General features: G+C 43.1%; 1 protein-coding gene across 5 annotated transcripts in view; it reads left to right on the plus strand.

Annotated features, from left to right (window-relative positions):
* The window catches only part of slit3 (slit homolog 3 (Drosophila)), a 307,110-nt gene that overhangs the window by 217,051 nt on the left and 63,851 nt on the right, over positions 1-26,208 (plus strand). For all 5 annotated transcript variants that reach the window (XR_009797055.1, XM_061834519.1, XM_061834518.1 and 2 more), the window contains 7 exons: positions 2,118-2,189; positions 3,768-3,911; positions 6,061-6,224; positions 10,581-10,731; positions 13,690-13,764; positions 19,085-19,228; positions 20,349-20,492. Coding sequence is in view for 4 of the 5 variants with exons in the window: in XM_061834519.1 (XP_061690503.1) it covers positions 2,118-2,189; positions 3,768-3,911; positions 6,061-6,224; positions 10,581-10,731; positions 13,690-13,764; positions 19,085-19,228; positions 20,349-20,492 (894 nt within the window). In the remaining variant the exon portion in view is untranslated. The remainder of the gene's footprint in view (positions 1-2,117; positions 2,190-3,767; positions 3,912-6,060; positions 6,225-10,580; positions 10,732-13,689; positions 13,765-19,084; positions 19,229-20,348; positions 20,493-26,208) is intronic.

Genomic DNA, 26,208 nt, shown 5'->3' on the forward strand with positions numbered 1-26,208 from the left:
ACAAATGGATTAGGTCAGGAATGGCGTCAAAGTAGACTACTGGTTAGAGTGTCTGCCTCGCAGTTCTGAGGCCCGGGGTTCAAATCCCTGCCTGTGTGGAGCTTGCACGTTCTCCCCGTGCTTGCCTCCAGGGACTCCAGTTTCCTCCCACATCCCCAAAACAGGTTTATTGAGGACTGTAAATTGCGTGTAGGTGTGAATGTTTGTTTATATCTGCCCTGCGATTGGCTGGCAACCGGTTCGGGGTGTACCCCGCCTCGTAGGCTCCAGCGTTCCCACGCCCCCTTGTGAGGATAAGCGGCTCAGAAAATGTGCAGAACGGATTAGGTCGGGAATGTCCACATCGAACGCCCGGGTACCAAATGTGCTGCCCCTCACTGGATAAAGCAATTTAATATCAACTCATTTAGTAAATCCAAATATTTGAACTGACATCCAAAGCGGGAGGGGGGGCACACACACACACACAGTGGATTGATTTATGTGGCCCGGTTTGTGCATGTAATCGCCCAGCGTTTATGTTGTTTGCGTGTCTGTAAGAGGGCAGAGTGCGGTAAGAACATGGAGGACAGTTTCATTTGAATCAATCGGGAGGCTGAAAATGAGACGGACAGACGGACACAAAAGGGCAGCCAAAGTGAATTCTCAGCTGGGTGTTGAGAGTGTCTCTCTCTCTCTCTCTCTCTCTCTCTCGCTCTCTCTCTCTCTCTCTCTCTCTCTCTCTCTCTCACACACACGCGCAGACACACAGATATTAAGATGTCATTGCAGAAGAGCTGAGGCGTGATGGGGTAAAAATTGAAATCACCCGAGTAGAGTGAATAGTCGCGCGTGCGGCGGGGATAGCGCGTGCCCCATCAACCTCAGATTTGGATAATCAAATGAGATAAAATGATGGCCACAGTGAGAAGATATTAAAAACGTTAGTCGTAGTAGGTTTTTTTTCTTTAAAAAAAAAAAAAAAGAAGAAGAATTCAGCCTTTGCAAATATATATATATTTTTTTACATTGCCAGCGTGGCGTTATTTTAAAATTGAGCTTATTATTGCGATTGTAATTTCCTTCATTATGTATTGGAATGCGTTCAGACTGTCTGATCGGTTGCATTGTCCTTTTTAAGATTATATTTCCAAGTCAACAAAATGTTTAATCATTTTTCTGCACTGCACAACAACTACTTCAATTTTTTTTTTTTTTTTTTACATTACGTGATGTAACGGGATGGTCTTGACGTGAGGAATGTCAGCGTTCGAACCATCTCTGAGTTTGTCTGGTGGAGTGTACCTGAAAGTTAGTCGCGCCGTTAATTACTGTGCAAATGCAGTTCGGCGTGCCGCATTTCAAATTCCAGGCCGGGAGGGGGTCTTAAAGCTGAATCTTTATACCTCCCTACATGCAAATGATGTGATCAAAATCCATATTAGCAACGAATACCGCCAGGTGGTCAAAGGAAGCTGGAAATGCGTGCAGTCGGCTCGACTCGATCCGCCGTCTGCTGTTGTTCGTGAGGCAGTCACTTGCGTATTCTAATGAAACCAACGGTTATGATTCAGTATTGAAGGTGCAAAAACTTTAATTATAACTACAAACCATATAACCGCAGATGCCATCGACTGTACACCAGAGGTGTCAAACTAATTTTTTGGCGCGGGCCACGTTGTAGTTCCGGTTTCCCTCTGAGGGCCGTTATGGCTGTGAAACCATAAAAATGTTTAACCGCCTCAAACTTACCCACCAAATTTGTGAAATAGTTTTGGAATCAGGACACAATGCTAATGTGTTTTTCAACCGTTCATGTTTTGTTACACAAAAATGGTAATTTCAGCTAAATGCAATCATTTATGATCTATGACAAAGAAATTTAGAACAGATTGTCACAAAAAAAAAATCATGGAAGTTGAATTGCCACATAAAATCATGTGGCGGGCCAGATCTGGCCCCGGGGCCTTGAGTTTGACACCTGTGCTGTACACGTTCCACCAAAGTACCATATACTACAAGACTCATACTACAGTATACTGTGGATTTTTCCGTGCGGGTACTCAACTGATTAGATTCCAAATTGAGAATTTCTTTAGCTTGTGTCCTAAATTGTCATTGTTGACTGTTCCGTGCAGGGTGCTTTATGGCAACAAGATCACGGAGCTACCGAAAGGACTTTTTGACGGCCTGGTGTCTCTGCAGCTACTGTAAGTACTGTACTCTGGTCAATAATAGCCTAAGAAAAAAGACATATCTATCCCTTGCATCTATCCTTCATCGTGTGTTTGAACAGTGAACAATAATGGACCTTTCCGACTGGCGATCTTAAGCTCCGCCCCCCGTTAGCTACATTTGCCATGTCCCACAAGCTTCCAAAATGGCGACCGAGCAGAACATGTTTGAAGTGGATTCTCTGTCGCGTATTCCAGATAATGTTGCGGTCTGTTTTTTTGCCCAATGCGTCTGACTTGTCCAGGAGAGTTAGTTCTACAGAGACGTCTCAACTATTTCACGCAAGGATATGTACACGGAATTAAGAATTTGGACGGAGCAGGACGCAATGTCAGAGTTACAGCGAAACGTTGATCGATGCAAAAAAATTTGGACGCCTCACAAACTTAATATTGAAATCCAACAGGATAAAATAGTGGAATCGTACTGCGCGTGTAAAGCTGGGTGAGTACTTTTTACTTGGAAAGATCACGAGTAATATCATTGTAGTCTTTACAAGTGAGTTAGCTTCGATTTTCTACATTTAAACAATGGCGATTGACTCGGTCAGTACCGTAGTCACCAGATGAAAAAGTTTGACTTGGCTCGTAATCGAACCCAGTGCTCCGTCTTAAAAGTCCGATGTGATACAAATGGGCAAATCGACATTTCTCTTGCACGAGATGCCGCATTTACGTACCATTAACCCGACTCTTTGGCATAAAAAATATATATATTTCATACAGTAGGTCAGTGATACACTAACAAAGTGAAAGTCGTTCTCCTGCAATGTATAAAGCACTGATGATCATTCAATCAAACTGAGAGAAGATACTTCTCCCTCACTTACCTCTGAACGTACGTTGATTTTGTTCACATTTAGTTGTACGTGCAGTCTTCCGCGAGCCTTAATCCATCGTAGAAACTTGGTCAATTGTCTTTTAGGCTTCGGAAAATGAATCAAGCGGGCCCCTTGTATTTCATCAGAATTGCACGTTCCCCAAGCGCATCTGAGGACCAACATTAACTTTTCCAAGCGCACGCTACTGACAACCGGCATTGCTTGTGGGACAACATGGCGGCAGGGGTGCATCAAGTCAGTGCGGCTATCTGATTGGCTATTTTTGTACGAGTGATTGACAGGTCGGAAAGGTCCATCATGGATCAGTTTGATAAAATAACCAAGTGTGCAGATAAAATCTCGCTGGACGGCATTCACAGCCGCGGCACCAATACGGGATGCGGTCAAAACAAATGATTCGATGTTAAGTGTGACAGACGGTCCTCGCGAACACTGCAGTGTAGCAGCAGAAACCGCTAATGGGTGCTGGCTTTTTCGCGCATAAAGTGAAGTCAAGCAAAGACAATAAGGATGAGCTAATCCAGCCAGTAAATTTTCTGCACATTTGGGTGGATGATTGGGGTAGAGACAAAGGTTATATCCCTCGTTATTCCACCTCCGACCCACTTTTAAGACCCTAACAATGTGTTTATGCCGTTAAAAATGTCGGCTCTCGCCCCGGCGAGCGTACGGGTGAAAATGTGGGAAACTCTTAAATCCTTGCTCGTTTCAGCCTCCTGAATGCCAACAAGATCAATTGTCTTCGGGTCAACACCTTCCAGGACCTGCACAACCTCAACCTTCTGTCGCTGTACGACAACAAGTTACAAACCATCAGCAAGGGACTTTTCACACCACTGCGCTCCATCAAAACTCTGTAAGTACTTACCAACTCTCGGTTGAAAAATCTTATACCGCTGTATCCTTTTTTTCGTCAGGAGTGGGCAACTTGCATTAGGTCCCCGACAGCATTTGATCTGGTCCACCTGCTATGCAATTCTCAAACTAAAACAAATCTGCAGAGGAAAAAAAAAAAAAAAGTGGAAAAACCTTTCACCCACATACTCATCGAGTAGATCGCCAGAGATCTAATTATCTGGCCGTGTGATGCGGCAACATCCACGTGAAAGTGCACGCCGAGGGATGTTTGAAGGAGACAAGTGAATGAATCTGTAATTTGATGGCAAAGCATTTCTGAAACTAGCTCGAGAACAATCAGTGGTGCTGCTACTGTATAATCATGGACGTTATATACTTGTTGGATACTAGCCAATCACTGTAAAGTCTCGGTAAATTTTCATTTGTAAAAAAATGTAAATAATAATCAGGAAAACACAAATTACTCTAAAATTATAGTGGATTTTTTTTTAGATGTCAACAGGTGGATGTACATCTCAATCTTTAGTTACTTTAGAATAACTATACAGCTTCATGCTCAATTACTACTATTTTACATTTCCTTCTATTTTCAAAGTAAGTACATTTTATATACTGTTGAATCAGTTTAATTTGGGATTTCCGATTTGCTGACGACATCTCTGAGTGGAAGCATGTAGAGCACAAAAAAAATGGACACCAAGATTGACCCTTGAGGAACACCGCAGGACAGCTTGGCAGACTGACTTATGGGGGCTGACAAAAACCACACACAAAAGACCGACTCGTTTAATAGGGTTGGAAATAATTAATGGTGGTCCCTTGAGATGATTACCGAATTACTGTTAACATAACATTTTGGGATAGAATTTCAAAACACAGCCAAAGCAGTGATGGGGTCCAGTTTGGTGGCCTGAGCATCGCATCTCTGCTCTTTGTATTCTCTTCTGTCTTGATGTGTTGTGGCAAAGAAGGACCTGAAGCTGAAAGGGCAAGATTTTGGATTTAACGATCGATGTTCCTACCCTCGTTTCTGGTCACGAGCTGTGGTTTGTGACCGAAAGCTCAAGGTGGTGTGTATATAAGCGGCCAAAATAAGTTTACTCCACTGGGTTTTCGTGCTCTCCCTTAGAGAGAGGGTGCGAAGCTTGGTCATCCCTGAGCGGCTCAAAGTAGAGCAGCGGGTCCTCCATGGAGAGGAGTCAGGTGAGATGGTTCGGGGATCTTGTTAGGAGGCTTCTCTCAGGAAAGATTTTCTGAGTATGCCCTGCCGGGAGGAACCCCGCGACTACACCCAGCTGGCTCTGGAACACCTTTGGATCCCACCGGAAGTGGTGGACGAAAAGACTGGGAATGGAGAAGTCGCAAGGGGCCGAAATGAGTTTCCCCCGCAGGGTGTCCGGGCTCTCCCTTAGAGGTAGGGTGAGAACCTCGGTCATCCGAGAGGGGCTCAGTCTCGAGCTGCTACTCTTCCACATTGAGAGGAGCTAGATGAGGTGGCTGGGGTATTTGATTCGGATGCCTCCTGGACGCCTCCCTGGTGAGGTGTTCCGGGCATGTCCCACCGCAAAGAGACCCCGAGGATGACCCAGGACACACTGGAGAGACTATGTATCTCGGCTGGCTTGGGAACACCTCGGGATCCCTCCGGAAGAGCTGGAAGAAGTGGCTGGGGAAAGAGAAGTCTGGGTATGCCTGGTGAAGCTACTTCCCCCGCGACCTGACCCAGAAAAGTGGTAGACAATGGATGGATGGATGGATGGATGGATGGATGGATGGATGGATGGATGGATGGGGCTTCTTTGCTTAGGTTAGTGTAAGTGGGGAAAAAAATGGATGGATTTTAACATTAAGGAGATGTTCAGTTGCGTAACTATATTTTATACTTGGGGGTGGGGGCGGGGATCTGTGATCCACTCACCCCGCAATAAGTGGCCTGCAATATAGCGAAGGACAACATTTTCTTCATGAAAAGTCTCAAATGAAAGTAAATAAAGCCAGACCCAAAGTCTTGTTCTCCTGCAGTGTTTAGCAGTTCCTCACAAACCGGCTCCTGACTACTATGATAGTCCTGGCGGCGGTTGAAGCAGTGCCTCCAGGCAGCCATTTAAAGAAAGCACACCATGACAAATGCACTCCGTTCCTTTCAGTCATCTGGCCCAGAATCCCTTTATGTGCGACTGTCACCTGAAGTGGCTGGCCGACTTCCTGTTCGACAACCCCATCGAGACCAGCGGGGCGCGCTGCAGCCACCCCAGAAGACTGGCTAACAAGCGCATCAGCCAAGTGAAAGGCAAGAAGTTCCGCTGCACAGGTACGGGCACGTTATAACGACGTCTACTTTTTCGGAATACGACCTCTGTCACGTGTTCTCGCTACAGTATTTGAATTTCGGTCGGACTGCTGGTAGCTAAGAATTTCTTTTGGTGGTACTTTAATCACGGCTCAAACTGGTTCTGGCTGCCCTCTCCTTGCACATCCTCTTTCTCCTTGGACATTTCCGGACCTTACCGCCATCCTGTCTTCCCACTCTCTGTTTACCCCAGCTCCCCCCCCTCATCCCCCCCCCCGCCACCTTCCTTTGCCCTGCCTCCTGTGTGGACCTGCCCTCTGATTGGCTCGTGCAGCTGTCTCTTGTGCTTGATCTAACCATGTGGCCCCGCCTGCTGTGGCATCACATGGTTCCGTCAAGCGCCAGGGACCGCCTGGCACACGCTCGCCTGCGTCTACCGGCCAATCACGTGACTTGGAGCCTTAACTGATGAACGATGTTTGAAATGAAATCGTGCATTTCATCAATGCGAAAGACTGTGACGTGAATGCCATTTTCTCATTGCATGGTACATACTCGGCTCCATACGCAGCTCGACTTGCTTTTGATGCTTTTCCGTTGCCGTAAGCAGGTACGACACTGCAAAAACTCAAGTCTAACCAAGATTAAATGTCAAATCAAGGCAAAATATGCTAAGATATTTCATCTTACCAGGCAAGAACCTTTTTTTTTTTTTTTTTTTTTAAAACATAAAAATGATAGACCACGTGAAAGGAATTTAAGATTTGTCATACGTTGGATAATTGTTGAAATACAGTGAATACTCGGTTCTGGAATGTCCCCATTCTTGGACAAATCGGTTTTCGAGCAAAAATTTATACTTTTTTTTTTTTTGCTTCTGTTTTTGAACAAAAATCGGTAGTTAATGTTTCTTGTTAGTTTTTGTAACATTTTTTTCCCCTGATTGTTGCACGTTTAAAGTTACTTTTGTTAATAAAAAAAAAAAAGTGTACAAGGATGGGGGGGCCGAGTCGCTACAGATACGGCAATGCACTCCCAGCCTAGCTTACTCTACTACTAAAGCTTACATCTTAAGCAAAAAAGAAATATCTTTCTTAAATTATTTTCGTATATATAAAGTATTTAAACTATACATGTATTTCTGCTATGCTGTTTATTATCAGGAACAGCTAAACAGTAATGCTTTCAAAAGCCTAATATTTTAGGCTTTGAACGCATTATTTCTTTTTACGTTAATCGTAATGGGTATACATCATTTCGGTTTTCGAACAAATCACTTCTTGAACCGGCTTCTGGAACGGATTGTGGTCGAGAGCCGAGGTTGTGCTGTATGGGATATATGTAGATATATAAACCGTTTTTTTTCACCAATTTGGTTTTTATCTTTTGAGAGGCGGGGGGCTTGGCTAAAATGGGCCCCAGTGACACACTTGATTGAGCCACAGCGTGAGCAGGCCCTCCCCCACTATATCGGAACTTGAGCACCTTCGTTCAATTCCGTAGTTATCCAGCGCAGTTGTTAGAGTTAGCTTCTGTTTGTGGTAGGGCTGGACGATATATTTCATCAATATCAAGAGATGATCGTTGAAGATATCGCAAAAGCAACAATATCAAATGGCATGCAGTACCGTAGATTTTCTCCGTCCACAACTCATTTTTACGCTCGTCCATGATTGCAACGCTGAGGTCAGTGAATTACAAACCTCATTTCACGATCGCCGCCCAAAGCCAACCAATGACAAACATCTGAGGGCGGAAGCACCAAGCCAGACACAAGCAGGTACTTCCTACAGGCATGAAAGAGATGTTACATGAAGTAGCATCCAGTAGCACGTGACGTAGAAATGCTCAAGATTTTTAATTTTTTTTCAAAAATCAAAATAGGTCAAATTTTCTTGTTCGACTGGGAAAAAAAACAAGTAATTAAATGGAGCAATGTATTCCAAATTCAGCATTTTTCGTCTTGTTTTTGCAGTGTACAAGGTAATCCATGAGTATTTGGGGTCCTAAATGTGCTGAGCGAACGCCAATACCGTACGGCCGACAGAAAGACAGCGCGACTCGTTCATTTGTCAAAAATGACAAAAAAAAAAAAAAAAAAAAAAAAAACACATTAGCTTAGCCTGTCTCAGATTTCCTCTCGATTGAAATGTGTTCGTTTGTTTATTTGTCAGCGTGGCCCATTTCTGATGTGTTCAATATGATGTGAATTTGTCGAAAATCAAAGAAGTAGGGTCAGTGCAGGTGCATCGAAATAAATTGCAATACTGTCTGGGAAGAGAGCTCACTGTATTTCGGCATTATAATTGCCAAATGAAACTAATAAATTATGCAGATATATTCAACACAAAAAGTACTTTTCAGAAGGCCAATTCCAACCTCATTTCCATATTAAATTCTTTTTGACCGGTTCTTATGTAGCATTCTAATTTTTGGGAGATGCTAAAACGTTGTCAAAATAATGAAATCATGTAATTTACTTTGTGGAGTGAAGGACTTTTTTCTTTTTTTTTTTTTTTAAACTGATATGAATGATGTTTTCTCATTCAAATTTGAGCTGCAAATGTACTGGCAATGGAAAAGCAGCATAATTCTGTTGCATTGCACTGGGAAATTTCATTTCCGATCAGTTTTGTTTGTATGAAATAGAATGGATATATTATTTTTTTTTCTATTTTAAACCCAGTAAATGAAAACGTACGCTATTTATTTCCTTCCATTTGTGCGTTTTTGGGTCTTTCTCCGACGGCATTGTGTTGAATGAAGAAATGGCAAACGAAAAAAATGTAACTAACCTGAGATTGGAACTTTCGCAACAAGGAATAAACAGATCGATAGTAGCAGCCGAATTGCTAAGAGCTACTTTGCGCCGTTAATTATTGCACAACAAGATTTGGCATTTCCCCCCCCCCCCCCCCCCCCCCCCCCGGTATACCTGCTCCAGCTGCAAAATAGTCATAAGGCACCGACCGCTTCATGGCTCATCCCATTGCACCTTTTAAAAGCTCCGCACTCTCTTCTGTTGCCACTAAAGTAACAACTAATGAGCTTTCTCTGTTCTTAAGAAAAAAAAAAAGACCTCATCTGTTTCCTTCCCTTCTCCCCGACGACAACCGGCACGCTTTGTGGCAACCCAGAGACTTTATTAAAAAGAAATGATTTGGCTCAAGAGAGGAGCAAACTTTACCACAATGATAGAAACGGAAACATCAAATTTGGAATTCAGGTTCTTAATTGGGAAGTAGGAAATCCATGGGAATTAACGGTGAAGAAAATAAGTATTTGAACACCCCGCTATATTGCAAGTTCTCCCACTAAGAAATCACGGAGGGGTCTGACATTTTCATCGTAGGCGCATGTCCACTGTGAGAGAGATCAGCTAAAAAGAACAATCCAGAAATCACAATGTATGATTTTTTTTTTTTTCTTTTTGTAATGATTTATTTGTGTGATACAGCTTCAAATAAGTATTTGAACACGTCTATCAGCTACAATTCTGACCCTCAAAGACCCGTTAGTCCGCCTTTAAAAGTCCACCTCCACTCCATGTGTTATCCTGAATCAGATGCACCTGTGTGAGGTTGTTAGCTCCATAAAGATACCTGTCCACCCCATACAGGACTCAAACCTGTAACATGGCCAAGACCAAAGAGCTGTCCAAAGACACCAGAGACAAAATTGTACAGCTCTACACGGCTGGAAAAGGAGAAAGTGCCAAGCAGCTTAGTGAAAAAAGGTCCTCTGTTAGAAAAGGGAAGAAGCTAAGCATGACGGAGTGGAGCCCCATGCAAGATATCACCTTGTGGGGAATCAGCCCAGGAATACGCAACAATGACCTGAATAGAGCTGGGACCACCGTTTCCAAGGTGACTGAAGACGTCATGGTTTGAAATCATGCATGGCACGGAAGGTTCCAGTGCTTAAACCAGCACATGTCAAGGCCCGTCGTACGTTTGCCAATGACCATTTGGATGATACAGAGGAGTGATGGGAGAGAGTTCTGTGGTCAGATGAGACCAAAATGGAACTTTTTGGTCATAATTCCACGAACCGTGTTTGCAGGAAGACAAATGACGAGTTCCATCCCAAGAACACCATCCCTACTGTGAAGCATGGACGTGCACCTACGATGAAAATTTCACAGCCCTCCGTGATTTCTAAGTGGGAGAACTTGCAATATAGCAGGGTGTTCAAATACTTGGTTTCTTCACCGTAGACATTCCAAGGAAAGAAATTACTTTACGAAGACACATTAATACTATGCAAATGTACCCTCTGTAATTATTATAAGAGTAACTTTGGAACAGTCTGAGCTGATCCTCTATTTTTGTTGTACTGAATTCAATTCAAAGCTTTTCGTTGCTCCCTTCTCGACAGGTCAAGAGGACTACCGCAGCCGTCTGAGCGGCGAATGTTTCCAGGACCTGGTTTGTCCCGAGAAATGCCGCTGCGAGGGCACCGTAGTCGACTGCAGCAACCTGAAACTCACCCGCATTCCCGCGCACATCCCGGAACACACGACCGACCTGTAAGTCACAAAAATACCGGCGAACGCAAGACTGTATATCAATATCTTGCGCGCAAACAATCTTGTTCAAATAATGTTGTAATATGCCTTCCAGACCTGTAGTTGGCGATGTCAAGAAGAAACACAACCGCACATGTTGGTTTTTTTCCTGTATCTCAACGAGATGGTCAGAGTTTCCTCCACAGGGTGTCCGGGCTCTCCCTTAGAGAGGGTGAGAAGCTCAGTCATCCGGGAGGGGCTCAGTGTCGAGGAGCCAGGTGAGGCGGCTGGGGCATCTGATTCGGATGCCTCCGGGACGCCTCACTGGTGATGTGTTCCGGGCCGGTCCCACCGGAAAGAGACCCCGAGGACGACCCAGGACACGCTGGAGAGACCGTGTCTCTCGGCTGGCTTGGGAACGCCTCGGGATCCCACCGGAAGTGGCTGGGGACCCTGCTGAAGCTACTTCCCCAGATTGATTCATTTTATTTGTACACAATGACACAAGGACTTGTCATTTGTTTGGCACTGAGACGTTCTTTTTGGGAGCGATGCACTACTCATTTCGAGCACGAAAGCGCCTTTTGCTGCTAATCCATGTTTGAAATGGTTTGTGATGTACACTTATTATTTTCCAAATGTCACTGGTTCAAGAAATGTACCAAAGTGACCGAGGAAAAGCTACAAGAGCCGTGGCAAAACCTCGCAAAAAGCACAACTCGCATCTCTCGTAAGAAGAAGTCACCCTTCCCCAATCTTGCCTCATCGCTACTTCATTATTATTATTTTTGTGTGTGTGTGCGTGTGCGCCATGTTTAAAAAAAAAAAAAAAAAAGAAAGAAAAAGAAAAAAAGCTTCTCATTGATATGTTCCCTCTCCCTCCGAGACCCCAAAGGAGCCATCTTCATTTGGGTTCTCTCTCACTAGCTTACTGTCGCGTCCCTTCTCGCCTTTTTTAGCAGTGACAAATGGGCCGGCGCTGAGAGAGCAATATGCAACAGGGATATTCTGATTACATTGTGAGCAGGTTTCAAGTATTTTGCCTCTGTGTTCGGCTTCCGCTGAAGCCTGATAGAGGATTATTATCATAAGAAAGAACCAAGGGGGTGGGGGGTGGGGGGGGGGGCTGCTCAGTATTCACCGGAGCTCTTCAACACAAAGAATGACATGAAATGTAAGGACGTCGATGCAATATGTGATGAAGTCGAGTCCTTAGAGGTGCACATAAAGAGAAGCGCTTGCCGCAACGCGCAGTGATGCAGACAATCGGAAATATTCAGGAAAAAGACAAAAGGTAAAAAAAAGTTGGAGTGGAACCCCCTTCTTAGACTAAGGGAAAAAAATCAATATGACAATCTTTAATGCCGTATGAGTTGAGGAGCGTGATCCCGTTCGGTTGGACGGACCGCACGTTCCGGTCGCCCTTCTTAAAGTTTTTCTAATGTCTAATTTCAAGCGCAAATTATCTTGTCCAAATGAAAATACATGTTCAACTGTACCGTAAAATGCATCACCGTTTCGACGTTTTTACCCAAAAATATAAGTGTTTATGAATTAAAGTCCGCGAACTTTGACCTAGTTTCCCTTGTCTGAAAAATTGACTCATTTTTGGGCGGAGCCTCGTACGTCGCTACAGTTGGACCTGCGATAGTGCCACTGGTACTGTCTGGTTGTGGCATCAGTTTACCACGTGAAATTATATTTACAGTGAAGCAAGATATCACCAGCTATTGCTCTCCAATTACCGTGGCGACATTTTAAACGGATTTCGTACATTCAAATCCTTATTTGTGGAAAATATACCAATTCGGACTGTGGACTACGTTATCATCTTCTGTTTGTTTTGGTGCGATAATAATTCAGAATAGCGTTCATCGCTCGAAATATCGAAAAATTAATCTGCGTTCTCACAATGTACTCCAATGGTCGCCATTGTTGACACCGGCTACGACGTCACGTTCCTGCTCGGCTGTTTCCGCTTCATTTTCGTCTTTTTTTTCGGGGAATCCAGCAACGTGCGATATTTTTTTTTTTACTGCTAATCGAAAAATAAAAATGTTTCCTTCATAATGGAATTCATTTTATTATACATTTTTAAAATAAATGTATAATATTAGCAAAAAGGTGCACTGAGGACATTCCATACACTAACCCTAAAAAAAAAAAGGGGGGGGGGGGGGAACCGCCGTCCCAGTCTGCCAATATGGAGGCACCGTCCCCGATGTCCACGCAAAGTGGTTCAGTTTTTCCAAAATCCAGACGTCAGGGGAGGATAACGGGCAGAGATGCGATTTGTGTACCTGCTGTGGTTTGACGAAATGTTTACAAATGAGTCTGAAGACAAGCTTTAAACATTCATAGGATTTGAACAACTTCTGGAGGGTTTTTTTTTTCCTTCTCAGCTTTTCTTTGTCCGTGCATGTTTTTTTTTATTTAGGAAATTTTAAAAACATTAATCTCAAGATTAGGAAAGCTCAAGTTTGTCTTTGTGTTAGGAAGTAAAATTTTGAAAGCATTTGTTTTGCAAATCATTATTGTCGATTCTTCTTCCCACCAACTGTGATATTAAATAATTTATTGCTGGGAATATTTTCTCTTTAAATACGGTCTCTGAGATGGCATCCATTATGGCGTCTTCCATACGTACACGTGTGCCGAATCAAAGTGAAGAGCGAAGCCCATGCAAAGTTCATTCTTTGAATAGCCTTTTAGTAAAAATGGCCTCCATAAAGCAGATGTTTTGTGCTTTGCAAGGGCTTTGGGCATGGTGGATATTGATGACCCCATAGAAGTGTTTGATTGTTGTCGCAGCCTCTCCTCTAAATCCGCAAGCTCACTTCTCTCACCTTGTTAACGTTTGAGAAGTCACGAAAGGCTTTTTACATTTTTTTAAGAGTGTGTTTGTGCGCTCGCTTGGACTTTCAAAGGTCGAGATTGTGACAGAATTGACCGCCTCGGTGTGTCTCTTGGTCTGTGCAGGCGGCTGAACGACAACGAGATCGCCTTACTGGACGGAATCGGGATGTTCAAGAAGCTGCCGAATTTGAGGAAAATGTACGTACGCTTCATTGTGCCGAATATTGTAGCTTAACTTTGCTTTTGGCAATGTTTGATCTGAAGTAGGCCTCTCTGTCAACACTGACGTATTCCAGACATATTTTGACGTCATTTTCAGTCTTGCCCATGTTGCGTTTGGGCCCTGCCCTGTTCAGAAAGTCCAATCTGCTAACCTTTAGCGCACATTTTCCTGAACCTTTGCGGAAGACACCAAGTCAAGGTGCTTCTTTTTGGCATGGAGACAAATTCCTTGTGTGTTTTTACACACTTGGCCAACAAAGCTGATTTTGATTCTGATTCCGGAAAAGGGAAACGCTGCATCACGCAACGCCTAGTATTGTTAACCTGAAGTTTCTTGCGTGAAACTCATTTTTTCCCTAGAACGACTAAAAAAAAGGAATGCATGCGTGCTTCTTGTTTTCATTGGTTTGTCGCCACAGTGGAAAAAAAAAACCTTCAGTAGCTAAAATTAATTGCACTGAGGAGTTTTTCTTAAATTATCCATCCATCCATTTTCTGAGCCGCTTATCCTCACAAGGGTCGGTTGTGAATGCTGGAACCTATCCCAGCTGTCATCGGGAACGAGGCGGGGTACACCCAGAACTGGTTGCCAGCCAATCGCAGGTCACACGGAGACAGACAACAGTCGCACACACAATAACAGCCAAGGGCAATTTTAGAGTCTCCAATTAATGTTGCACGTTTTTGGGGATGTGGGAGGAAACCGGAGTGCCCGGCGAAAAGCCACGCGGGCACGGGGGAGAAGTTGCAAACTCCACACAAGCAGGTCCTCAGAACAGTGAGACCAACGCTTTAGAGCTGTTCCAACGTGCTGCCAAGTTGGCATTGTGTTGGTGTCAAATATGCGCAAGAAAGATAATAACGATGTTTTCTACCATTAACACTAAAGTAAATGACTCAAGACTGGTTGATTCTTCTCCTTAAGTGTTTTCTTTTGATTGTGTACTCTCGAGAGTCTTTGTGTAGTTGGTGAAATTGCTTTAAATATTGTTGCCATTATGAAATGTTGGTCACGCATAAACGATGTTGAAGATGGGTGAAGGGTGAAATTTTGGCACCCTTCATGAGCATTTTTCTAATTCAAACAATCTTCCATCCAATTTCTTTTTTGTCATCTCGCTCAGGTCGGATAGAAATGGAAAGAATCGAAGCAAAACATTGGTGATATTTTGTTACAATATTTAAAATCAATAATCTATCATAAAGATTTGTGACAGTTAAATCGTCTGTAAGTGAGCAAACTTGGACATTCAACAGGGGATCAAATCGTTCTCTCTGTCCCCCCCCCGCAAAGGCCGACAGTTTTTCTTCTCCGGTCGGCGACCTCGTTTGACGCATGCGACGACAGCCGCGTGATAATTCTCGAGGTCCCCGCGACTTGCACTTTATATGTTTGTTAAGGCAGCTACACACGCGCGGACCAATGTTATCTGTCTAGTTCAGGGGACATCTCATTATTATGTAAATGAGGTGACTGTTCCCTGTCGACCGTTTCAGCATTTGTTCCGCCCGTGTTCCTCTATGCGAAGCCAACGTACGCTCATCTCTTCCAGTATATTCTCACAAGAATGCAGTGGAAATTTGTACGGTAATATTGAGCTCGAGCAAAATGTTAAACATTATTCCCACCGGCAAAAACATTAGGTCTTGTTGACATAAACATTCCGTTAAACAATCATTTAAATATTTCACGATATTGTGGTGCCCTGAGCGACCCAAATTGAGTTTTTCCAGATCCAAGCCGTCGTTCGGACAATTAATATTTTGCAGTGAAAATGAACAAAAGGTTGAGAATCGAGTGGTGTGAACTCAAGTGAACATCACAAGCAGCAGTTTTCGTCAGAGTGTGAATAATCCATCGAAAACGAGCATTCGGGATGAATTACACGCGTGTTTAACACAACCGCGTGCTTTGCGTTCAAGCCTGTTGAATTAATGCCATCGCACGTTGGGGAAACTCCATAGACGGGCTAACGAATGAGGCTTCAAGCCATGAATATTTGAACACAAAACATGGAGCAACACAAGAAGAGAGACAGTATAACTTTGCGCCAGCCACGTATTCTTTATCCTCTTTGTAAATTAAAAAAAAAAAAAACGTAAGCGCCGCTTACTGAGCACTTCAATGTAGTTGTGAAACTATCTGCGTGACGATATCATACTGCCCCCAGGTGGCAAAGTCAGGCACATGCACAAACAGTTAAAATTACCTATTGTTGAGTGTGGTCATGGAAATGATTCAACTCGTATCTCAGGGACCACAATATATTTATTATTGTGGTCGTAATTTGCTGTGATTTATGGCTATTGTGTCTGTGTGTGTTTTTTTTTTAATGGAAATATTTTATTGTTCCTTATAGCACATGTTTGGTGTCTTAGAATCAAAAAATAAAAGAACAAATGTAACAGACAACCGTAATTTCCACCCTACAGAGCGCACCTGATTATAAGCCTCACCCAGTACATTTGTAAAGGAAATACCATTTGGTACATAGATAAGCCGCACCTGTGTAAAAGCCGCAAGTGCCCACATTGAAACATGAGATATTTACAAAGACGGTACACAGAAAGAGTTTTCAAAGTTTTAATACCTTAGCTTAGCTTAACATAGGAACAACACGGTAGCACGAACAGGGCTGGTTAAAAAAAAAAAAAACGCGACAGCTACACAGTAGCACAACAAAAAATACCGGTAAAAATCACTGAAACATGGCAGTAACACAACAGAAACATGCTAGCGCTAGGATGGCGCTAACAGGGCCGGTTAAAAAAAAAAACATACTGGTAAAAATCACTGAGACACGCCAGATACACAGCAGCAACATGCTAGCACAGCGCTAGTGCAGCGCTAACAGGGCCAGTAAAAAACAAAAAAAAACAAAAAAAAAAAAAACATGCCGGTAAAAGTCACTCCCTTGGCACATATATTCCTCCGGTCTCACTCTTACCTTTTCCGCTCGAGTTCCCCCTTGCGGCCGTTAGAAAAATGCACAAATTAAGCGCATCACCGCATAAGCCGCAGGGTCGAAAGCGTGCGGGGGGGGGGGATGATTATAGGCTGGAAATTACGGTAACTGCAATGCTTTTTGTATCAAATCCTGCAAAATTCCCATTTAAACAGGCCCCCCATGCCTGTAAATGTTGGAGCTACTTCATCCTAAATCCTGTACAACCATAATGTACATTCTGTAGGGCGCTATTACCGTATGCAAATTGAAACAGAGAGGTATGAATCAGAAATATGATTTTTTTTTTTTTTTTTCTCCAAATAAAAATAATCTGTACTTTCCATCACATTAGCATTGCTCTCCCAAGCGACATATTGGATTTGGGGAGATATCGGGGCAGTCCTAACTGCTCATTATGTCCGCCAGCCACAAAGTCTAAGTAGACGATGTGCAATATGCGGTATCATTTTTTTTTGTATAGCCCACTTCGCTGCATTATGGAGCAGGTTAGCATTGGAATTAGTCGGACAAAATAGATACTCGGGAGGACACAAATGGAGACAGAAAAGCTGGTGAGGGAGAGGAATTAAAAAGGGGGAAATATGTGCGGAAGTCACCAGCGCCAAGTCGACGAGACGCATAAAACGAGCCAGGAAGAGATGAGAGGAGGAAGCCGATAGAAAGCGGAAATCGAGGATTGGCCTTCCGTTCAGATTTACAACTCGGCTTTATCTACGAGCTTCTCTCATGTGTGTGTGTGTGTGTGTGTGTGTGTGTGTGTGTGTGTGTGTGTGATAGAAGGTTGATGAGGGGGGAACAAAAAAAAAAAAAAAAAAGACCAAGAGTTGATTTATTGGAGAGGAAATTGCTAACCATCGAGCTCCGTCACCGACGATATAGATTGGGCGCGATCTCATTTCCATTTTGCTCTCAATTCCTTCCATCTGTTCTTCATCCTCTCATCGTCTTCCTCTCCCCCCGGCGCCGATAAGCGGCGGCCCGTACGGGATCCCCCGAGGCCCCGCGGCCCGTGATCGGCATCATCTCGACTTATTGTCTCTATTTTTTTTTTTGTTTTTTTTTCGGTTTTCATATTCGGCGGGGAGATAGATCGTTGTCACTCGTCAGATGAATGCGTGGATGCGACAGGAGATCCTCACGTTGTCGAGGCAGGAAGTTAGGCACTCGCGCGCGATCTAACGAGTTACAACACGGGAACTCCGCACGCTCGCGGACAAGTCAAATAAGGCGACTCGAGTAAAAAAAAATGCGGTCGATGCTGGCACGGGCTCGCTTTTGTAGGCTCGGCCCCGAGTCGTCGTGGTAATGAATGAAAGCCGTGGCGCTGGCCCAACTGTAAAAAAAAGGGGGTGAAATGTTGTGCAATCTTGTTTCCAAAACAAAACAAAGCTGGAAGAATGGAATAGAACAGTCACTATACGAAGAAGGACAAAAAGTCACACAAATTCTGAATTTTCATGAGTGACGGGTTTGAATCCATTAAATGTGGGTACGTTGAACACTTTTGAGCGTTGTGATTTATTGGTGCACATCCAGGCGGCGCGGTGGATCAGCTGGTAAAGCGTTGGCCTCACAGTTCTGAGGACCCGGGTTCGATCCCTGTGTGGAGTTTGCCTGCGTGGGTTTCCTCCGGGCACTGCGGTTTCCCCCCCTACATCCTCCCCAAAAGACAACATGCAACATTAATTGGACACTAAATCGGTAGATTCGTCAGTTCCGCACACAACACTATAAAAGTATCATTCTGATAAAACCGCACTAACATGAAACATTCCTAGCCGCACAATATCATCCCGGGGGCCGCAAATGGCCAGCGGGCCACCGCTTTGAAACTACTAGCTTGAACCGTTGGCCTCGCAGTTGTGAGGATCTGGGTTCAAATCCTGCCCCCGCCTGTATGGTCTTTGCATGTTCTCCCCGTGCCTACGTGGGTTTTCTCCAGGCACTCCAGTTCTCCCGCACACATTCCAAAAGCATGCAACATTCACTGGACACTCTCAATTGCCCCTCGGTGTGATTGTGAGTGCGACTGTTGTCTGTCTCCATGTGCCCGGCGATTGGTTGGCAACCAGTTCAGGGTTCTGCTTCGCCTCCTGCCCGTTGACAGCTGGGATAGGCTCCAGCACTCCCCGCGACCCTTGTGAGGATAAGCGGCAAAGAAAATAGATGGTTCACATCCGTGCATGGGAGGCCATGTCACACTGGTTGGAGGAGCAAGATTTTAGATCCAGTCGGTGGAAGATGGATGGATTGTTCACCTGTCTGCTTTAATGATATTGATATGACATTTAAAAAAAATAAAAATAAAAAACTTCTTTTGGTTGCAGCAACCTGAGCAACAACAAGCTCCGGGACATCCGCGAGGGAACTTTCGACGGGGCGTCCGGGGTTCTGGAGCTTCTCCTGACCGGCAACAAGCTCACAGGACTGCAGGGACGAATGTTCCGAGGCCTCACTGGCTTGAAAACGCTGTAAGTGGGCATCGTTCTCACCCTTTTTAGTTGCCGTTTTTTAAATTTCTTTTGTTTTTTTTAAACTCCCTTTGGCCCGTGTAAGACCTTTTGAGTCATCTTGTGGAATCCTTGGTACTAAAACTCGGTTGACGTATGTGCACCAATATTGTGGATGAATCCTCACAAACAAGATAAACATAACATCTGAAGGACTGGACTTTTTTTTTTTTTTATATCACAGATTATTTTTCTTTTCAGCACTGGATGTTGTTAAATGTGCATTAATTGTTGCCTTTTAGATTTGTGTCAGTAACTGTGTCAATTCACACACCCTGAAATCAACGCTAATGATAGCCTTCATTTAGCCACCCACGCTAAACTGGCCAGCGTCCAATTAGGTTACACGACAGCGTACCGAATCTGGAGCCGAGCTAATGTCGTCTGCGGATGCGCGGTAATGCTATCATTTATATAAATATATATATTATACGTTGGCTAATGACTCTCTAATGGCATCAAGACCGTCTCTGTCTTCTGTTAAACGGCTCCGTGCTACCGTAATAGCCGTGCTAACCTGGTTAGCTTCCCCGCAGTTTGCTAACTAACTCGATTAGCTGCGGGCCACGTGACTCCCAGACCACGACCGACGTCTCTGGACAGGCTCCGTTGCGGTTGCCCTTTAGAGAGCGCTCAGATCGTATTATGCTTTTTAATCCTTTTTTATTTTTATTTTTATCCACTCAAGGAGACGTTGCGCAGCCAAAAGACACATCACTTGATTACTTTTGTTTGGTTTTGACTGAGGAGTACGAACGTGAGAATGTTTTGGCATTAGTTTTAGTGTTTGAAAAGGAACACCTGCCGCACGCTACACTGATGTAAGAACTGTCTTGGTAACCGAAGCCTCTAGTTGACAGCTGTGTGTTGCTATAAATACTTTATAATGCGTCTGTGGTGGTATTAATCTTCCAGTGCAAATATTTTCCCAGCAAATTACATTTTCCCCCTTGCGCAACGCATGTTGTATTTGTGGAGACTAAAATGTGCAATCTGTTTTTTTCTGTCCAAATGAGAGATGAGTGACAAGGGCTTATGATTTATTTGTCCGCTTTATAACCTTTTTTTTTTCCCCCCCCAGAATGCTGCGGAGCAACCAGATCAGCTGCATCGACAACACGACATTTACGGGCCTGAGCTCGGTGCGTCTGCTGTCCCTCTACGACAACCGGATCTCCAGCATCGCTCCGGGAGCCTTTGCCACCCTGCACTCCCTCTCGACTATGTGAGTTGTTTTTTTTTTTGTTTTTTTTCTTCCCTCCCAATGGGATAAGGCAGTGTTTCTCTCTCTCTCTCTTTCTTGCTCTCTCTTTTTTTTTTGGGAGCCAAGGCGCAACTTCTACACTGGGAGAAAAAAAAAAAAATAAAATCTCGCAGCACAACACCAAACAAAAATGTCACAAAATGTGGATGGACAGGTTGGTTTCGGACGTCTAACAGACGATTTGTTATGACTGCCACTATCTGTCGCTGGCATGGATAGATGAAAAAGAATTAACATGAGGATGTTATGTACACTAAATCATATTTTTTAGACCAGTAAGTGAAATAGGTTACAATGGTTGAGAATCACTAGGTTAAGATCCCATTTATGCACTACCAAATGTACTAAACACCCCATGTCAAATTCTGGCAACTGTTACAGTAAATCTTAATCTGCGCCATTGTCGTACCCCTAAAAAAAAAATAATAATAATAAATTATCATCAAGCAAATGGCTATTGTTTGTGTGCTTGAAATTAATTAAGAAGGATGTATTTTAAAATGGACATTTTAATCCCTCCCCCTCTCCGCCAAATAGTTGGGTTTTATCCATGCCATCCATTTTTATCAGCCACTTATCCTCACAAGGGTCGCGGGGAGTGCTGGAGCCTATCCCAGCTGTCAACGGGCAGGAGGCGGGGTACACCCTGAACTGGTTTCCAGCCAATCGCAGGGCACATAGAGAGAAACAGTCACACTCACAATCATACCTTGGGGCAATTTAGAGTGTCCAATTGATGTTGTATGTTTTTGGGATGTGGGAGGGAACCAGAGAGAACATGCAAACTCCACACAGCCGGATCCGGGATCAAACCCGGGACATCAGAACTGCGAGGCCAACTCTTTACCAGCTGATCCAACGTGCCCCATAGTTGGATTTCACTGTGATTTGTTTGAGAACGGAGACGTTCGAGAATCAAGTATTCCCTGGATAATGTTTGCATACTGTTTTGTCCCCTCTAATTTGTCCAACTGCCGCCACACGCGTGAAATTCGAAAACCATACGTAAGCCAAAGAAGGGATTCTCGGGTATTATTTTTCGCTACATTCCAAGTTGTCAAACAGTTGATGTGCATTTTTGTAGTGTTTTTTTTTTTTTTTTTTTTTAAATACTGCCTTCAGTTATGTTTTGGAGGTCCAAGTGAAATTAGATTTTTGACATTGTCCCCTATATGAGAACCTGAAATGTATTTCCCTAGTTTTTATTTGGTTGTTCTCATTGAAAGTCACCCAAAGGCCAGTTTTTTTTATCAGCCACTTTCCATGTTGCGATTATGATGCCGGCACCGCTTCTTGAATCGTCTGATGTTGAAGCTTGCAAATATATGTTATAGCAGTGTAATAAAACCTTACAAGTTTATCTTTATTTTACTTGTGTGTGTGTGTGTAAACACATACACCATAAAAGCGCTACCTCCAAATAACAAGATCTTGTATACCCGTCACCTTCAGTACGAATTCTTTTCTAGAATAAAGTTTTGACAGGAAGGTCGGAGAAATACATATCGCCGCGTGAACTCAAACAGAAACGGCAGCCTCGAGAATTCCTACTCAGAGAAGATCCGCCGATAAGCTGCTTTTTGTTTTTATGCAGAACAGAACCTGGAAAAGGTTGGGATGCTTTTACACAAGTGACACATCATGCCGCTGCGGGAATGTTTCTAATATTTTTTCGTGACAATGTCAAGACGGCAGCAATTGCTTTTGACACAATCAGGCAAACGAACAGCGCAATGTCCGGCAGGCTTTTTTTTTTTGTTTGTTTGTTTTTTTTTCCAACATCTGATTCTCCCAAAACAGGGAAAAAAAAAAAAATGCCAGAGGCACTTGCTACCGCCCAATCCGTCTCTCTTTAGACATAACGGAGGGGATTTGAAACCGTTTAGGATGTAAATTGGTTACTTCAACCAACTTGCCACGGGACACATGAGAAAATTCCATGCCGCACTATCAAACAATGTATATGTAGCATATTCAAATAATAATCTTGTTTTATCCTCACAAATTGAATTCTATGCCTGTTTAGTCAACCAAAAACCTTGTGTCTATTAGCCAAAAGCCTTAATACGCTGCGCGTACAAAAAAAAATAATGAGTGCTTCTCCACAAGGTGCAATAAAATGGAATAAAAATCGAAGAAAATCTTGGGTGAAAAAACAATAGATAAAACATCAAGGCACAGTTGTTGCTAAAATAATTAATGGAAACCGATGAATGCACACATTAACGGGCCTTCTGCCATCTAGTGGAAGTGCTTTTGACGGACCTTTCCGATGGCGATCTTAACAGAACTTGTTTGAAGTCGATTCTCTATCGCGTATTCCAGATGATATTGGGGTGTGTTTTTTGCCAAATGCGTCAGACTTGTCCAAGAGAGTTCTACAGAGAGATCGCAACTATTTCACGCAAGGATACGTACACAGAATTAAGATTTTGGACGGAGCAGGACGCAATAACAATAATTCAAACTCAGAGAAGATACTTCTTCCTCAGTTACCTTCGAACATACAGCCTTGTGTTTGTTGATGTTGTTCACATTTTGTTGTACGTGCGCTCTTCCGCGAGCCTTAATCCATCGTAGACACTTCAATTTGTGTTTTACGCTTTGGAAAATGAATCAAGCGGGCTCTTTGTAACCTAGCCGGATATCGTTCATCAGAATTGCAAGTTCCCCAAGCGCATCTGAGGACCATTTTCTTCGGAACATTAACTTTTCCAAGCGCACGCTACTGGTGACCGGCATTGCTTGTGGGACAACATGGCGGCAGGGGTGTGTCGAGACAATGCGGCTATCTGATTGGCTATTATTGTACGAGTGATTGACAGGTCGGAAAGGTCCATTGTTATGCCCGTCACGCTACGTTGCTTGCATGCGTAGATGGATAAGCAATGATAAATAAGTTGTTGTGAATTGTAATTTTCAGACCTATTAAGTGAAATTGAATCATGAATTTTCTCGCCACAGTGGTTGAAAATCTTAAAAGACTTAAAACACTCCAAATCTGTTCGGGCGCATAATCATAAATTGGGTACTGTATATTGTGTTAAAAAAAAAAAAAAAAAAAGCTTGCAGTTGAGTAACTGAATGAATGTTTTGATGAAAATGTTTTTCTTTCATTTTAATCTGGCTTCAATCTATGCAATCACTTTTAATCGGGACATATTGGCCGTCATGAAAGAAACATGCTAATTGTTGTAGAAAGCCTGTTAGCTCTTTTCTTATCGGCCTTTTGTTGTTGTTGTTTTTTTTTTTTTTTTAAGACCCCCCCCCCCCCAACAATCCACCTCCCCCGCCCGCACACAACTTTGACGCCCACCTCTTGTTTCCCAGTAGAGTGTGTGTGAGTTTAATTAAAAGATTAGCACACGGAAAAGGGGAAGGAAGGGATTTTGCTCAGGTTGGGTCACCACGCAACGAGGTCAATTCATCGCGAGGAAATGAGCAAAATCTTTGGTCCTCCCTTTTAACATGGTGCCACGATGCGTTATTATGTGTGTTACTTAATTGCCCTTGCACGATTGGAAAGCCCCGTATATGCCTTTGGGTTATTTGAAATACTGCCTTTTAAATATTACATTTTTACAGTTTCCACTTCATCTTCATCTTTTATTGGCATACGCAGCGGTGTCTTGAGGTTTGAGTTCTTTCCATGCTTGTAATTCAGTACACTCTCATCTCACATCATCTTCCCCCAATGAAATGAATGTAAAAGTTGTGAATCTGTTCCAGTCTCACCCTAAAAACACAACTAAAACGTTGAAATGAGTTTCAAATGAGAAAAATATCACATTGTAAGAACATACGGTAATGACATCATTAACTACAAAGAGAATGAAACAATTAATATATATATGAAGCACATATTTTTGGTTCAACTCAATGGACATCGTGCTGCGTTTTGGCCACTTCAGTCCAGTATCACAGAGACAGAGGGATATAACATGGAAACATGATAAAACGGACACCGATATAACTCATATTGGATTAAACGGGGTGTTGGAACTGACCATTGCGTCCTAAAAGAGTTTCCATTTGTTACTTTAAGTACTGCTGACAAGTTCTGCCAGTTCCAGAAGTGCTTGGTGTTGTTTACTGGCGCTATGCCGCAATGCAGGCAGAGAAAGGGACCGATGCATTTCTGAGTTACAGACGTACAAAAGAAACAATAACACTGCAGGTCCAATTCCAAAAGACATTCCTCTTGTGCCTTCAGGGCGGCCATGTTGGATGTACAGCATTGATGTGGCGGGCATGTCATGTTGGTTGGATCAATTGACTATTAGGGCGTTGAGTGCATGCAGAGAGAGTAAGAGCGAGAGATTTTTTTTTTTTTTTTCATTGCCCTGTGATGAGGGCGCTCATGGCCTAAAAACGATGCTTCGATGTAACAGACGACTAGCTTTATTGGATAACTCCTGCCCCGATTAGTCTGTTCTTTTAAGGTTCCGCTGTACACAAAAGACTCACAATTGATTCATTAAGGCTTATTGGTCTTCTTTATTTTTAAAAGAAAAAAGAATATATGCCTTTAGGTATTATACTATACCTGTCTATATGTGTTGCTCCACTTTTTGTGTTCAAATATCCAATATTTAAAGGGTTATGACAGTGCAACACAGATGCTATTTGTTAGCCCATTTGTGGAACGTTGCATCGTTTAGCATTAAACCAAACCGAACTACATAAGGTGTAATTGTTTTTTTTTTGTTGTTGTTGTTTCTGGCAAAGTGTTGCTTGTTGTGGAGTGAGTTGCGTTTACTGCTACCATACAGCGCTCGTATCTCCAATTTTTCCCACATGGCCAAGCTTAAAAATGCTTTTAAAAAGAAGCCAAACGGCAGCTCGTATATATATATAAAAAAAAGAAAAAAAAGCTGTCAGGTCGTTCATATTTCAAGGCATAACAAAAAATCATCAAACTATAATGTATACAATATGAAGCCACTTAAAATGATCTGCAGTTAAAAACTTCAGTAACTTGAGGTACGGCACGGTAGTGAAAGACTTCTATTGGCTGAAGGAGTTAAGGAGCTATAGTAATATGAAATTTTTCAACAGTACAATGTGGTGGGAAAGTCTATCACTGTAACTATGGTAACAAAGGTCCCTAAAGCTGATCCACAAAAGGAGCCAGAGCAAAACAGTAGTTCCGACCCATCTTTCCCTTTTCCGAGATGAACTTTTGCCTTGAAAGATTCTGCCGCCTGCCAAACACTTCCTTCTCAACCCCACCTCGGGTTTAATATCCCTCACCATAAATATCACATGAGCTGTCGGAAAGGCAACAAAACACCATGAGAAGTCGTCAAAAAAAAAAAAAAAAAAAAAAATGATGAATATGATAACCTTCTTTTCTTTCGTTTGCTTTTTCGGCTGTTTGGCTGGCCAGACCTGCTTATCGCCGCCTCACTGTATCTCATTTAGTCGACAAAAAAAAAAAAAAAAAGCAATAGCCTTTTTTTCCTGGCCTCCACCACCACCACCACCACCACCGCATACTCCTTCCATCTAAATGCATTTGAGTTTATGAGCATGAGCCTTAGTGCCCAAGTAGTTTTTGTAGCGTTGTAAAGTAAACAGCTCTTCTTAGCAACTGAAAAAAGGCTTGCACTTTCTTGTTTGGGGACCGTGTTCCGTCTGACGGGCTTTATCAGGTCTTGTCAGCTTACCAAAGGGT

This window comes from Syngnathoides biaculeatus, chromosome 11 (genome assembly GCF_019802595.1).
Source record: "Syngnathoides biaculeatus isolate LvHL_M chromosome 11, ASM1980259v1, whole genome shotgun sequence".
Classification (NCBI taxonomy): domain Eukaryota; kingdom Metazoa; phylum Chordata; class Actinopteri; order Syngnathiformes; family Syngnathidae; genus Syngnathoides; species Syngnathoides biaculeatus.